At 38.0% G+C, this 15,778-nt stretch overlaps 1 protein-coding gene and 1 long non-coding RNA gene across 12 annotated transcripts in view; one reads left to right on the top strand and one right to left on the bottom strand.

Annotated features, from left to right (window-relative positions):
• Window positions 1-5,498: 5,498 nt before the first annotated feature.
• On the bottom strand, window positions 5,499-6,614 carry LOC137481972 (uncharacterized). 2 transcript variants are annotated; one of them, XR_011003813.1, is made up of 3 exons: window positions 6,498-6,614; window positions 6,130-6,251; window positions 5,499-5,715 (listed from the first exon to the last, which is right to left on the bottom strand). It is a non-coding gene; the product is annotated as an uncharacterized lncRNA (long non-coding RNA). The 2 variants fall into 2 exon arrangements; XR_011003812.1 differs by having other exon boundaries at window positions 5,499-5,710.
• A 457-nt stretch (window positions 6,615-7,071) lies between these two features.
• The window catches only part of WDR72 (WD repeat domain 72), a 102,460-nt gene continuing 93,753 nt past the window's right edge, over window positions 7,072-15,778 (top strand). For 4 of the 10 annotated variants that reach the window (XR_011003807.1, XR_011003808.1, XM_068203993.1 and 1 more), the window contains exons 1-2: window positions 7,074-7,242; window positions 15,339-15,500. Coding sequence is in view for 6 of the 10 variants with exons in the window: in XM_068203993.1 (XP_068060094.1) it covers window positions 15,348-15,500 (153 nt within the window). In the remaining 4 variants the exon portion in view is untranslated. Of the gene's footprint in view, window positions 7,243-15,338; window positions 15,501-15,778 lie in introns of those variants that run through there. The other 6 variants (XM_068203997.1, XM_068203992.1, XM_068203998.1 and 3 more) reach the window with 6 other exon arrangements.

Genomic DNA, 15,778 nt, shown 5'->3' with positions numbered 1-15,778 from the left:
TACATATTGTTCTTTTCAGGAAGTTTCTCCTCTACAGGATACTTGTAATGCAATAACTAAGTCATGAACTCATAGATTCTAATATGCTATTTCGCAAAAGGAGAACAGAGCACATTTGAATACTGATTGCAAAAAATGTGGAAGACAACCTCCCAACTTTCACAGGAAAATGAAAACATAGCTTATTGTTGTTTAAAGATATTTCAGTTATAGAAGAGAATATTTTAAAAAACACTGGTGAGAAAAAAAATCCAAATTTCAATTGTTACTATAAATACAGAGTGTAGGAACAGTCCCCTTGCATCCCCTACATTTTTGCCTGAGACCATCATGAAGCTCCCTTTTCTTGGCTAATTTTATGCTGACCCATGTTGGATTTTAAAGAACTTATGGCCTTGGAACACCAAAATTTTCTTTTTTCTGAAATTCTTCCCTTGAGGAAAAAGCAAATTTGCTCCTTTGCAAATTAATTCAGAGTATGAATTTTTCAGCTGACCTAAATCCATCAGAACCTCCTTAACACTTGCCCATGAAGAAATATGCCAGTCAGCTGAGAAGAGTGGGTCATGAAGTGGTTTTTCGCATTCTCCTTGAAGCCAGTTACTGGCTTAAAATAAGAACTAGTGGATTTTTGTCTAGTATGAGGAAAAAAATGACACACTCTTCTGATCAAATTCAAAGATAAATACATATATTATCATTATGTGATCCTTATGACACAGAAACTTGAAACCCATGAACAGGAATTCAACCAGCAAAGCAAGAAAAAAAAATCACTTTTCCCAGGCAGTTCATTTCTACCTTTCAGAAATATAGATTCTGCATTCCCAGGTGTATACTATAATTTTCAGTAGACTTCATAAGTGATAAAAGATAGAAATAATGAACTCTGTAACAAAATATGCTATCAAATGATACATCATCAAAGTGACAGGATAAGCAGAAAATCAATCAGTTGATTTCTGACCCTGAAATACCATGAGTAATATTGAAGACAGGAACTACAAATTAGATCAGTTTTATCCTTGCCTCCAAAAGATAGGCATGACTGTGTATTCTGGGCTTCACAAGAATCACCTTGATAAATGAGTTCAAAGCACTCCATTGACCCTTTTCCAAGAGGAAACATATGAAGGGCCCTCCTTCAAAATGTTATGTGTTATTAAACATCAAGAATATAAATTTTATTGAAGTATCTGTTATTAATCTCCAAAACTATAGTGAAATCAAGCCACAGCAATAAAAAATCCTAAAGTTTTAAAACAAACAAAAATACAAGAACTTGTCGTAGATTCATATTTCACCTGTCATATTTGTGATAGTCACAGGAGATAATAGGCTGCTAGACTAAAAATAGACTTCTCTCACAGCCTTGTAACTATATTGCAGAAAAGTGGTATTCAAACTAAAAATAAGTGTCTCAAATGTAGAATTTTGCATAATTGAATACTTAGATGCATTGAGAAGACCTTATGATTTTTATTTTGGTCCTAAACTTTAGAAATAAATAGATTATTAATTTAGTAAACTTATGGGTTTTGTGTACAAATTTTGCATGTCACTTCACATGTCTCTTTCCTTGACTTCTATTTCAAAAAGACTCAGAAAACTACCACTTATTTGTCTTTTGCAAAAAGTGCTGGAATTAGTATCTGTACGGTGGTTTTGGATCTCCTAATCAAGAATGCATTGAAAAGAAAGATAAACATTTTTAATATTTTGCATAAATAGAAACTGAATATGTACCAACCTGTAATTGTACCACTACAGTAACCAGGCAGAGGATCACCTACTCATACAGTATAGGATCATAGTCCTTAGATTTGGGGACAGCTCTGCCCCCACTGCGACCTCTGACTCTTCAATGATGCAGCCATTGGGACCACTGACCTCACATGGCCAGAAAGCATTGACTCTTTTGTGCAGCAAGACAGCTCAGAAAAAGTGACCTTAAATAATGCAAGGAAATATAAATCTTGCAAAAATAGGTGTTTTATTTTTTATAATCTACTTTATGTTAACCAAGATTTTCTGAAGTTTTTATTTTGTCGTTAGCATTGTTATTCATTGGTATGATGCATGAAAAATCGCTTGCTGTCGCACAAAAATTAAACTGTACTCGTATTAATAAAAAAAGAATAAGTTTCAAAAGAATCTTAGCTTATCAGAGGCCAAATCAAACATTTGTGCTCAGTAACTGATTGTCAGTTTGTTCCCTATTAAAGGAAATGTTTTCCAAACTCTTTCATTGCTGCTCTGTGTGCCTTTCCATAGCCTCACCTACCTTGTTGACTGCTTTTATTTTACATTTAGGGACACCTAGTGGCTTGTGTCTCATTTGTTCTGGAAAGCAGCAATGATTTTGCATTTCCAAATCAACTTTGTGGGTTTCCAAATCTTATTTATCCATTAAACCATATCATAGTAAACAGTTAACTTCACAAGAAATTAAAAAAACACAGAACTGTATTTCATATTACACATGAAAAGTTTGACACAACAACAAAAAAAAATATCCCTTTTTGCATTCTTTTTGAAATTCATACCCAGGGAGTAAACAAGTCTATTTTGTTTTAATACCATAGAAAATGTACCTTAAATATTTTTCTCCAGAAACTTCTATTTTATTCATCTTGTGTACTAGATTTATTACTTTGGCCTCGTGTCTTGTTCTAAACATCTTAAATAGATGCCATTTTTCATTGTTCCATGCATATTTGTACACACACATTCCTTTGAACTTTTGATTTAATGGAGTGCTTGAACCTAACCAGCTCTCTTGGTGTCAGTAGTATTGCTCTGTATGTGAAAAAAGGTGGCAGAACAAAGCCCCTACCGAAAAATAAGGTAAGGCTCAGTAATTCCTTCCTCTCCAATCTTAAATGAAAAAAAGTCCCTAAGCAAACCAACTGTTTGACTACGCAGATAATTAGCAAAATTTTTTCTAACCCACTTAACCCATATAATCTTAAGAGTCTACTATAGTTACGTATGCTGCAAATTTAACAAACCTTTTCTTAATGCTTTCAAAAATGCTCAATTCCTGGGACACTCATTGACTGCTTTTAATCTACATCAGCTCTGTACCCATATTTTTTAAGATTGTAATCCTCTCTGCAGCTTAAATTAAAATGTGTGTATTAAAAAGAAGTCATGAAACCATAGCAAAAAAAAAAAAAAAAAAAAAAAAAAAAAAAAAAAAAAAAAAAAAAAAAAAGAGGCTTCTTTATTTCTGTACCTGTTAAATAGATACCCAGGAAGTGTTTAAATTAATATTTTAAAGTATCCATAATAGCTCAGCATTTTCAGCCCTTTCTTTAAAAAAATTACTTTATACCCTAAAGCCACATTAAATACATACCTACAAGAAATCCATATATTTCCCATCCATTTCTGTAGAAAAACAATAGATAATCTCTTTCTCTTGGATTCTTATGTCCCACAAAAGTATTAAGCAAGGAACACTTAGAACCAAATATATGTGGTCTTACAGGATCAAGAATACTGGAAAAGGTATGTTCATCATCCTTAAAATGAGAAATTTCAAAAATTCCCTTCTATTTTTCCCCCTTTCCCCACTTTTCCTCAGAAAAGCACAAATAATGAATAACAAATCCATTTCATATATACAATAATGCAAGTCAAAAGTGTGAAGGCAGGAAGTGTAGTAAGGAAAAAGCGCTCAAAAATATTTACGAGAAGAACAAAACAAAGAGGTTACTTCTGTGAGCTCCAAATGCCGTTAAACTGCAATTTTACCATAGCAAGTCACGTTCTGCAGGCCGAGCAAAAAGAACTAATTAGGGCTTTTTCCTTCCTCCCTGTTTGCACTTTGCTCCCTCTCGTGGATAAAACTGAGTATGACAGACCTTGGTGATTACAATAAATCAACAAACCCGTATTTATTACTCTCGTTTTAAAATTAATAACGTTGTGAAGCCACCCCTTTGACGGATCTAGTGTCTACAGTTTTATAATTTTCAGAGAAAAGCTCAAACAAAAACTATAGTTTATAAATACAATAAGAAAATTATTAAGATGTTGAATTCTGTATTACCTAACACGGCCTGGCATTATTTCCACAATGTAACAAGTACAGGCTTATCTCACTCTTTTATCTGACAGCAATTTGTGAAATTACATTTATTCTCATAAAGGTTTGCTGATTTAATCAACAGCATTCTCCAGAAGTCTAGCCAATGGTGAACACACCCATAGTTTATCTTTGCAAAACAATACCTCCATTGACATGAAATGTGACATTTCTTCATCAATATTTCATCGGATTATAGATAAGATAATACAATAAATTCTTACTACCTGACAACTATCCCATAATGCAATCTAAGCTAATGCTTTTTCATATTTCAGTATGTGATATTTGTCAACAATGTTGTTAAGCACTAATTGCTCTTATTCGTCTCAGAAACATGCCATGATTGCTAATTAATGCCAGATAAATATTTCAGTTTATTGAAATTGCTTTGCCACCCATTCAGATAAAGAGAAAAATCTTTAAAAGAAGATGAAGAGAAGAAAATTAGAGAAATTAATTACTGGGTGATAATGACAATAAAAACAGAGACTGAAATTAATATATTGTCTGAATTATTAATAAAATAGTGAGTAAACATTATTTTTGTGAGAAGTATGAATGTACAGGTACCTATACAATCCCAGATCATAAGAAACAGGCCCAGTTTTTCATATTTGTATCAGATTTTTTTCAAAGTTTTGAAGTTCTTTTCATTAATAGCTGCCAAAGCTTTCCACAATGGAGGTAGATACAATGTTTTATTAAATTAGAGATGGGAAAAGTAAACCACTGATGGGCAAATGCGTAAATACTGCATAGTGTTTCCCAAGTATAAGAACACTCAAGTCTCCAGTGCAACATTGCATTTCTGAATCAAGCAGTAGTTCATCAAACCAAAATAAAACTTCTTTAACAAAAGAATCTGAAAAATACTTTTCCAAACCAAAACTTAATTTTACTCATTCTGTTACAAAGAATTATGTTTGGATAAAATGAGACGAAGTGGTGTGCAGACCAAAAATTAAGAAAGTAACTAGAATTCTTTCCTATGAGGGTGGTGAAACACTGGAAGAGGATGCCCAGAGGAGCTGTGGATGCCCCATCCCTGAAAGGATTCAAGGCTCAGTTGAAAGGGGCTCTGAGCAACCTGGTCTAGTGGAAGTCATCCTTGCCCATGACAGGACATGGAACTAGATGGTCTTTAGGGTTCCTTCCAACCCCAACCATTCTAGGATTGTACGAAATATATGTCTATGATATTAATGCGTACTACTCTTATGGAGTGAGCTGTTTTCCCAAGACAACAATTACCATGCTGAAAGACAAGATAGAAATCACATTTTTTTGACCCTGTCTGAGCATAAGATGCAATTAAGGTCTTTGATGTGACCTTCCCTTTGTGTCAAATTGTGCTAAAACCTATGTGACAATTTGTGTTATGGAAACCTCCATGTATCGATGATTAAGGAGAACCTGTCAAAATAATTTATTTAGGTTCACAGGCAGAATTCATTATTCACATGAACTGTCAAAAAGCACAAGCAATACCTAGTTTATCCATTAGGTTACTTGGTCTCATACAATTACTTACCTTTCTTGATAGCATTTTTTGACTATAAAAACTGTAGCTGAGGTTCCAGTTACCACTATTGACTTTAAAGGGCGAGTGTTCACCTTTTCTGAGAAAAATACTATTGAGGTTCCTAAAGTAAGTTGACTTGTATCATCTCATTTTGCTTTCAATATGATTGTTACTAAAATTTCCATAAGCAAGCCCAAAAAAAGAGGTACCTTTGTAAGTTTTCAACTGGCATACTATATTTCAGTGTTCAACACTTGGCCTGATGTACTTTAATGAAATATCACCTTTTACATTAAAGCTCTGTTTTCATGACTTATAACTTGTCTACATAAAATTATTCATATGGCAAAGTGATTTAAGAAGTCTCATCATCAAAGTTTTTTATTTTATTGTATTAAAAATATTTTGAAATCTAAACTCTAGAAGTGCTAGGAAAAGAGATTGCAAGAACTATGTTTCAACAAATTAAAAACTTTACCTGCTTTTGTCTTTATTTATTGCATTCACTTACCTATAAAACATAACCTATTGATGCAGACTGTAATCACAGTAGCATATTTGAGAACATAACTATTTAAGTCAAGGCAGTTATCTTGGGGAAATAATCTTGGTGTAAATCTGAATTCAATAATACTAAAATAAAAAAAAAATATTGCACACTTCAGCTACTACATTTATTATATTAAAAAAGAAAAACCATAGGCAATAAAAATAAAATCTTTTGACATCCTTCCAATTCCCTGTGGATTTTAGGCAAACAAATGTAGGAAGACATGATTTTAGAGAATAGAGTTTTTTTTATATAATGAGTCTCATGATGTTGCTTGCAGCCCTAGATGAGGCTGTGAATAAATAGTTCTGTGGTTAAGATGAACTCACCTGTGCACCGCACATCCCGCCCAGCTCTGCTCCTCACAAGAATCTCCTGCAGACCTGAGCTTCTCCAGGACTGACCTTTGAACAAAAAAGAAAAAGACTGAACACGTATCACGTTTCTCGTTCTTACAGTACTCGTTCGGTGCAGTTTATGAATTGTTTTCAAACAGAACCTCACAAGACGCATCCTGGCCTTTGCACGGCCCTCACAGCACCAGGTGCGCACGCAGGGCGCTGGGCGACGGCCCTCGAGCTCCCGCAGCTGCCGCTGGTCCCACACCTGCGGGAAATCACACCCCACCCGCCTCCTGCCAGCGGAAATGTTCTTTTCACCGTACTTAAGGCAGGGCGGGCAGAGGGGGAGTTTCCTGTGCCCCATCGCCCCGCGAGGCAGCTTTGATGGGTGGGATGGGTGCCCCTGCCCGTCCCGCGGCAGGCGGGGTGCTGCCCCGTCAGGGGAGTGCGGCGGTAGTGGCTGCAGCCCAGCTTTTCCCTACGTACTTGTTCTCCGGCCCGTGTTTCGCCCCGAGCAGCCGGGACAGGGAGCAGCCGCGGGAGGTCGCCGGGCTGAGGGCGGCGGTGCCGCTGGGGAGCACCAGCCAGCTCCGGCCCGCGCCGGCCGTGCCGGGTGTAGCCGCGCCCGAGCGGGATAAAACCGCTCCCGAGCGGGATAAAACCTGTTCCGGCTGTTTCCTCATCCCTTCAGCACCCTCGCTGCCCCGTGCGCGGTGCCTGGGAGCCGCCGGAGGTAAGGGCAGCTCCCGGCAGCTGCCCCTCATCCCCCTCCTCTTCCCCGCCGGGGCAGCAGCCCCTCATCCCCCTCCTCTTCCCCGCCGGGGCAGCAGCCCCTCATCCCCCTCCTCTTCCCCGCCGGGGCTGCAGCCCCTCATCCCCCTCCTCTTCCCCGCCGGGGCTGCAGCCCCTCATCCCCCTCCTCTTCCCCGCCGGGGCTGCAGCCCCTCATCCCCCTCCTCTTCCCCGCCGGGGCTGCAGCCCCTCATCCCCCTCCTCTTCCCCGCCGGGGCTGCAGCCCCTCATCCCCCTCCTCTTCCCCGCCGGGGCTGCAGCCCCTCATCCCCCTCCTCTTCCCCGCCGGGGCTGCAGCCCCTCATCCCCCTCCTCTTCCCCGCCGGGGCTGCAGCCCCTCATCCCCCTCCTCTTCCCCGCCGGGGCAGCAGCCCCTCATCCCCCCGGGGATGCCCTGTGCAGTGGTAAGGCTTCGCTTCCTCAGGTCGTGTTTGGAAATAGCGGGCTCCCCCGGGTTGTTTTAGTGGGTGGGAAGCCTTTTTAGCCGGTGCGGTGTTCGTTCTTTCTTACTTGGGTAAATTTCATTGGTTTCTGGGAGGTTTTGTTGGTCTTCTGCACGTGTAGCACCGGCTTTGTAAATTTCAGGTCTGGTAAGTGATGTTAGATGTCTGTTTTCAGGGGAGTTTAGTGAATTGCCTAGATTCCCTCAGTTGTCTCGGCATATATCTGTTCACTGGATTTATTGCAGAAAACTAGAACTGTGAGAACATATGGAGTGCAAAACATTTGCTCCTTGAAGTGTGAAAATGCTTTTATGCTATTTTGGTGATTCATTATTGAGTATTCCTTACTGGCGATATGCAAAGCATTAGCGTGCAAATTTTTTTTTCACAGCTGTTCCATTTCCTTTTGCAAATAGTTCTGGTAGAAGGGTCAGATTTTTTTGAGACTTGCTCAATTAAAAATTAGGAAGAGTAATATTCTTAATATATCATGACATTTTAAAATGTCAGTGATGTCCCTGGTACAGAACTATGGTCTTTTTGGGATTACTCATTGCAAAAATGGCTTTTGTGGTGAGGTAGGTCTGCTCAAAAGGTTTGTGTCAGTAGGATTGATTACGTGACAATAGGAAGTTTTTGTTGTTTAAAGACTTTTCAGTGCTAGAGTTTGAAGTTCACTTAAAAAAAACTGCAATCCATGCATTGCAATGCATTGAGTAAGTTTTGGACTTCAATCCTGCTTCATAATAACCAGTGTCTTTTTACTGAAGTAGGTGAGACTGTGTCTATAACAGGTCATTTGGAGTTGTTTACACTAAACAGCTGCATGACCTGTAGCAAAGAACACTGTAGAGAGATCTGTTTGTTAATTGAGAGCATCCAAAGAGTAAAACTGACAAAAAAGTACCATGTCAGAGTTTAGAAATCATCACTATGATGCAATTGCTTACACCTCATCCTTACTGATTAATGATTTTTACATGACAGTTGAAAAAGGGCTGGTGAAGTGTTCTGGTTGTTTTATTTTAGCCATCTGATTCCAATTTTGTTTGTTATTTAAACATCCCAGAGTACAGTGTAGCTGAACTAAAAACATCACCTTTCTATGATCAACAGGGATTTTTCTCTTAAATTAATTCAAGGTCACTTAAGGAAGATGGAATTATTAACTTAAAACTTTGATTCATATTCCCTTCCAGTCAGATTGAGATAATTGTAAATTGTGGTTTTAGCTTTCATGTCTTGAATTTACCAGATTGTATGTTTTTTGTGTTAAAACAGTGTAAATAAAGATGAATTTTGTCATTATGGCTAGTTCTGTAATGACCTAGCCATAATTTGTGATCTTTCATAAAAATGCAGGTCAATCAAAGCTTTTGTCCTTTACAAGTGAATTTGCTAATATCTGTGGGATGTTTTGACACAGACTCAAAGTTTATCCCTCTCTACACTTCTGAAGTTTTGGAGGCCATAAACTTGGAGATGACATTAACTTACTAGGTCCTTTGATTCACATGGGATTATGTTGACTCTTTAAAGGGCATAAATGCTTTTCTGCTCATTAAACAATTTATAAGTAAGGAAATGTAAGGAGCTGTTCCTTTATCAGCATAAGGATGGAGAACTTTCTTGCAGGGAAAACTGTTATTTTTAATAAACCCAGGCATGACTGAAAATGTATAAAACTGAGGGTAAAAATCTTTGAATAAGATGCAATTTCATAGAAATCAAAGCTTACATTCTGCAGAGACTGATGGCCTCTCCTGTCACATGTGCTTTCCTGTAAGAATTGATGTCTGATTGTCCTAAAACCTGATGGAAAGTCTGCTGCTGCAAAGCATTTCACCGTTTGGATGTAATTCCACTGGAGATGACTTGTGGTGATACTTTTTCTATGCTTGATGCTTTAGGGGTGACAAATAACTCGCATGCGTGTGGTTCTGCATAGTGCCTAAGCACGGTTTCATTTCCTGGAAATATCCATTCTTGTAGTTGATAGGACATTCAGGCACCATATTTCAGATGGTAAAAGTAAATGTATTTTTTTTCTTTAAGAGATGTTTTTTACAGCTCTACACACATATTTGTATAATATATTTTTTATTAAACTTAGTTTAGATCCTTGATATATCGGATTTAAAACCAAGTTTGCTAGCTCACATGCATTAATTTTTGTCTAATGTGTTTAAACAGCTATTATGTTGTTGAAGCCTTTAATGACCATTGAAGAAAATGGAAATTTAGTTTTGGACACACTTTTAATTTATCTACTTAGCAAAAAAGTATGCTGTGATATTTTTCTGGGGAGCTTAATATAATGTAACTGTTTATGAGGTAAAAAAGAACTTCAAGGAAGTGAAGTTGCTTTTGATGTATCTTATGACAGTGTGAAAAGCACAAATGTTGAGTTGCTGTGTTTTCAACTGCCCCATTTTCCAGCTTAGGTGCAACATAAACTATCTTAATTAATATTGTGTCACCAAAAGGTTTTGAGATGGCCAATTGAATTCTGCCAAGATAGAGTCTTTTGATGAAAACATATCTTTATTGATTGTAGAAGAAGAAAATCATTCTTAAAATGAAATCCAGAGAAAAAAAGTCATATCCCTCAGAGAAAATTTCTGACTGGCAGGTTGAGATTAACATCATAAAATTGAATTTGTGCTGCAAACCTTTGATGTAATCAGCAGCTGGGAGATGGTGTTGCCCTTACTGTGCTCCTTCTGATTGTGGTGAATTATTGTGTGGAATGAAATAAGTGTTTCTTGTGTCACTCGTTCAAGAAATACAAACAAGGTATTACCAGGTGCTTCTTGCTAGTTAAAATGGGTTGTATCGATTGCTGGTCCCAGTGCCCTGCTCCCTTGGACTGCAGGAGCAGGACATCCCCATCCCCAGGGAGCTGTGGGTGTCACTCAGCAGTGATTCCAGCCCTTTAGGGTGTAGTCCAACAGGTCTCGAGGCAAGTCCCATCACATCCTAAAATGGATTACCAGAGATGGTATGCAAAATCCTTAAGCAGAGTGCAACATTTGCATCATAAAACAGAGAAAGTTGTGAAAGCAGCATAGAATAGACCAGTAGACTGCAAAGCTACTTTTAAGGAAAATGATTAGCTTTTTACTAAGAGTAAAACCAATATTAATAAAACTTTCTTCTGTACAAACAAAGAATGTGTCCGATGAAATGAAAGAACAGATAAGAACAGGAGAATGAGCTACATTAAAAGCAGAAAAACCATAGGAACTGCTTATTAAAAAAATTTAGGCTCTACCTAAATTTTACTTCCTTAAGGTTGCTTTTACTACAAAGATGACTATAATGGGGTGTGCATGGGGGAAGCTTATTGAATCCAATACAAACAGCTAAATTCTGCTAAGATCTTAGTATTTTCAGGACTATAAGCAAATTTCTGCACAGTTTTGTTTTGTGCCTGCTTTGATTGCCAGACATTTAACTGGGCTTTTAAGAAAGTGACCTCCTATTTACAGCTTGGAAGGTGTAGGAAACATGAAATAAGTATGGCTATAAATTCAAAAATGTTGTTTTGACAGGTTAACTGTTACCTGTAAAGTGATACTGTGTTGTAAGAAGTCTTTCTCCTTTTATAAATAAATTATAAATTTGTATTTAGTAGGTTTTTTATGGATTATAGTGATGAGAAAGAAGTTTGTCACAACCAGCATTTTATAAGGTGAACTGTTTGAGATTAGGTCCCTAGGGGAGTTTAGCTTGTTATTTTAAGGACCTTGGTGTGTATATATATATTTATCAGAAGTGTTATTTCTGAATTCATTGAAAGATCAGAGTATTTTTCTTTATCAAGAAGTGTCATTCTTACAACTGTAGCTGATAGTTTAACATCTTGAGGATGTGTCATTCAGCAAAGCTTCCTTTAGCCTCCTGAGCAAGTACTGGAAATGCAAGGAACTAATATGGAGTATGTGCTGCAGTCCTCAGTGGGGCAAAGCAGAACCCAGATTTCTCACTTCAGACCACTGAGTGCGTGGGTGTGCATGCTCCTGAGACCTCAGCCACTCTGTGCTTCTAACCTTTTATGTTCCCAGGCCACTGGCTTTGAGGATATAATTTTTATTTTGAGAAAATGCAGCTCAGGGAAGGAATGTGTGCCTGAGGTTAAGCAGTAATTATGTAGCAGTAATTGGAAGGTCTGAGATGAGCCCAATAGAGGAGCTAACAATTGTTTTATTTTGTTTTAAGGTCAGTAGAGGAGTCAAAGCCAAGATACACTTAGTATATATGGGGAAAGTATATGTTAAATTATGATGCCACTGATTCTTTGTGATATAATCTGACCTTTTTCATTCTCATCAGTTCATGACCAGTCCTGGTCAAAAAAGCTGAGTGATGAGGAAAAGACCTTGCATAAATATGTGCTTAGTAAGGCATTCAAGGTCAGACCTTCAGCTTTCTGGCCTCTTAAAGCTTTTGATTAGACTTTTAAATATCTCATGGCTCCTGTAGAATAAGAGATTATGTACTCAGCTTTCTAAATTAAGTTTTAATACTACACAAATGGTCCAAAGCTACCAAAGTAGTACAACCAAAGTCCTTGAAGCTGTGAGAATTTGGATGATTTTTCAAGTTAACAATGGTTTGTAGTGTGGTTTCAGTGTGAAAGGAAATAGAGACAGAATGGTAGCAATGGAACAAGTTAGTGGTGAGATGGGCTGGTATGGTTTTAACTAAAACCAGAGCTTTTCAGTAATGAGAGAGCATTCTTTGGCAGTATGCTTATAAGGGCAGCACAAATAAGCTTATTAGGCTGTTAGCAGGGAGAAATGGGCAGTAGGACTGAGAATAGTGATTTCTAGTTGAATTATGGGTTAATACTGCAAATCAGACATGCTTGAGTGGGTAGAGCTGGAGGAATTTGACACGTGCTGATAAGCTACATGCAGCTCTGATATGCCTTGGGCAATATTTGACTTTGTGAAAACAGCTTTTACCTTTTTAAAAGGAGCAGTCTGATAAATATCTGTTGATTTTTATTTCAAAAAAGTTTGCTTTAGGTGCCATCAGTGTCACTAAAAAATTTGGTAAAGCTAAGTATTGTCAAAATTTGTCCATGTGGATATGCTGTATTTTTAGTGAAGTCATGCTACAGTAAGAAGCAAAGGTTGAATTCAAATTGCTTGTGCATCAAAATATCTTAATCCAAAAAACCAAGAAGCAAGTGGAGAAAAAAGTTAAGGACTGTATTAATACAAAAATTCATATACCTTCCACTTGCCTTCTCTTGGTCAGTTGTGATGTAAAGGAAAGCATACAAAATATTCCTGCAACATTTCAGTCTAAATTAATCCTCTTACAGTGTTTTTTTAAGACCAGTAGTTTTTTATTCATGTTACTCAAGAGTAACTAAACAGTCTGCAGATAAATCATCTCCACATTAGCAAATTCTATCAGCTGGTTTTCTTTTTAAAATCTGTTGATTTGAGTTCTCTCAAATCACTTGCTCAGCAGTAGGCCTTTGGCTAAGAATATCGAGCCTGATTCTATGCTCCCCATATAAGAAAATATAATTTATTACTTAATATTCGGTGCAGTACAAACCTGAACTCTGCTTCCTTGTGTTGTTTTACACTAATTGAACACTCCCATGGTACAAGTATAAAAGACTATGTGATATGCAAGCAAATGCCTTTTAAAGATGTAAGATTTGGCTTATCAAACTCTTTTGGCAGCCATCCCTTTATAAGCCCTATGAAAATGGCAACCTTTTTAAGCTTACCTGATAACTAAAAATGTGTCATTAAAGATTGTCCAGAACAGCTTTTATTTCAGGGCATAAACTGCAAGATAAAAGTATTTTAGTGTTCACCAGTAACTTCATATGACTGGCAATTTTAAAAAAATGTTTTAGAAAAGTCAGATTCTAGTGCTGGGAACAATAAAGTGTTGCAGTATTTTTATATATCCACAAGGAGGTTTTATATGAAACTAAGTGGGATTTAGCCTAATGAACTCATGACCTCAATTTTTTCTTAGATTCTTCTTCCTCTGCCCTCGGCATTCTGTCAAGGTTGTATGGCAGGACCTCAATAGTCTGCCATACCAGTCTTTTCAGCCTTTTATTCTCAGCAGCTGAGACCTTTGTCTCATTTTCTTGTCAGGGAGCAAGACCATTCCTTTAGTTTTGTGTCACTTTAGGCGTTTAGTAGTAGCCATGAAGATACCGCTTGTCCGTGTCCCTGCTTTCAACTGCTGTTGTGCTGGGTTACAGGTTCCTTAAGCATAGCTTACAAGGCTGCTTCTGTGCTCCATTTCTGTCCTGTGGTCTTTTCTGAATGATCACAGGAACTGCTCTTCATGTCATCTCTCATCATTCCTGTGTTACTTCCTTTGACTCACTGTTACTGGCTGTCATGCATACTGTTTTGCCCACTTCCTGTCTCTCCTCACAAAAGTTCAGCTTAACTGTCACCTTTTCTGAGTTCTCCCAGTTGCACTACTGTATCATCTTGCTTCATTTTTCCTAAGGATGTGCAAAGGACCCTGGTGTCTCTTCTTTGTCCAGGACAAATTGAAGCACACCTTCTCTGAAAGGTGAATTTTGTTTAGTGGCTGCAAAGTGGTTGCTCTGAAATATGTCTTCATTCATATTATTGCTGCCTGGATTAAAAGAAAGGTGACATAGGTGACATATGTACTTTTGTAAAAAAATTAAAATATTTGTTTATTTAAGTGGCCCTAGATAATGGTGAATCTGAAACAGCACAAAATCTGTTCCTTCATGGTCACTGACACTTGAGAATAACATGCTGACATGTACAAACAATTTTGACATTGTTCAATCTGTCAGCTGCTGTCAATCTGTCTATTGCCCAGCTGGTGGGAGTCAAAACTGCTCTCACCCAGATGGACAACCCCATTAAATCAATGTTTTTCAGTAGGGACAAATCTATTAGATAATACATTTTTTTGGGCAAGGGACTCATGTCTTGAGCAACAAAGTCTATTCATTCTGTTTTTCAGTTTGCACCTCTGCTGCCACCTTACTTCTTGTTCTTGTCTCTAGGACATTCTACAGAATGGTAGAGTATATAGTTAGGTGTATAGCTCTGCCATCTTGGGCCTCATTTTTCTCTTCCTCCCTGACCCACCACTAGTTCTCTCCTTTTGGCCAGATTATCTTTCCCTTGTCTTACCCTCCTAGAAATCACAGAGTCTTTATTGACACCCTGCTCCTGTGCCACCTCTGCTTCAGCAGCTGGCTACTGCTGCTGCCAATGAGCAGCGCTGCTGGTTGGAGGGAGCAGGGGAAGTGTTGTGTATTCCACCAGCCACATTTGGGGAGAGCAACATGAGCCCATCAGAGCTAAGCCAGGCTGTGTGGGGCAGCACACAACTCATGTTGCTGATGTTTCAGTATTCTGATAGTACTGGTCTCTGAAATTGTTAGTGTGATGTTGGCAACAGCAAGAAAATGTTTCAAGATGCTTATCAGCATCTTACAGCAATATTTTACAACTTCCCTTTCCAGATGTTGATCACATTCCCCCTTTTTTTAGATTTTTTTTCTTATGTTTAATCCTAATTAGGATGATGATGACGACGTGTTTGTTTTCAGGTGTTGACCATGAAGCCATCAGTACCAGCTGTGGCTGTGTGGGGGAGAAGAGCTCCCTCTCACAGCATCACTGCTGTGATGATCACAGATGACCAGCAGACCATCGTTACAGGGAGCCAAGAAGGACAAATATGTCTCTGGGATCTTTCATCAGACTTACAGGTTTGCACTGTGCAACAGTTTGCCAAATAGGCTGGAGTTTTATCTTTTATTATTGGCAATAGGATTATCCAGACCTGTGCTTATTTAGATTAATTTTTAAAGATAGTGTGATATTTGTTATAGGAAACTCATGAAGCAAAGTGAAATGCCTATATAAGCAACCTGTTATTTGCAGACTTTGGAGAATTTTTCACAGATTAGCATGCTCAGTGGATTATAATTTGAGACTGTACTCTGAGCAATGATAGCAAGTAAGTATATACAATTATCATGATTCA

The sequence above is a fragment of the Anomalospiza imberbis genome, chromosome 13 (assembly GCF_031753505.1).
Source record: "Anomalospiza imberbis isolate Cuckoo-Finch-1a 21T00152 chromosome 13, ASM3175350v1, whole genome shotgun sequence".
Lineage (NCBI taxonomy): Eukaryota > Metazoa > Chordata > Aves > Passeriformes > Viduidae > Anomalospiza > Anomalospiza imberbis.
This window is presented reverse-complemented; position numbering and strand designations above follow the sequence as displayed.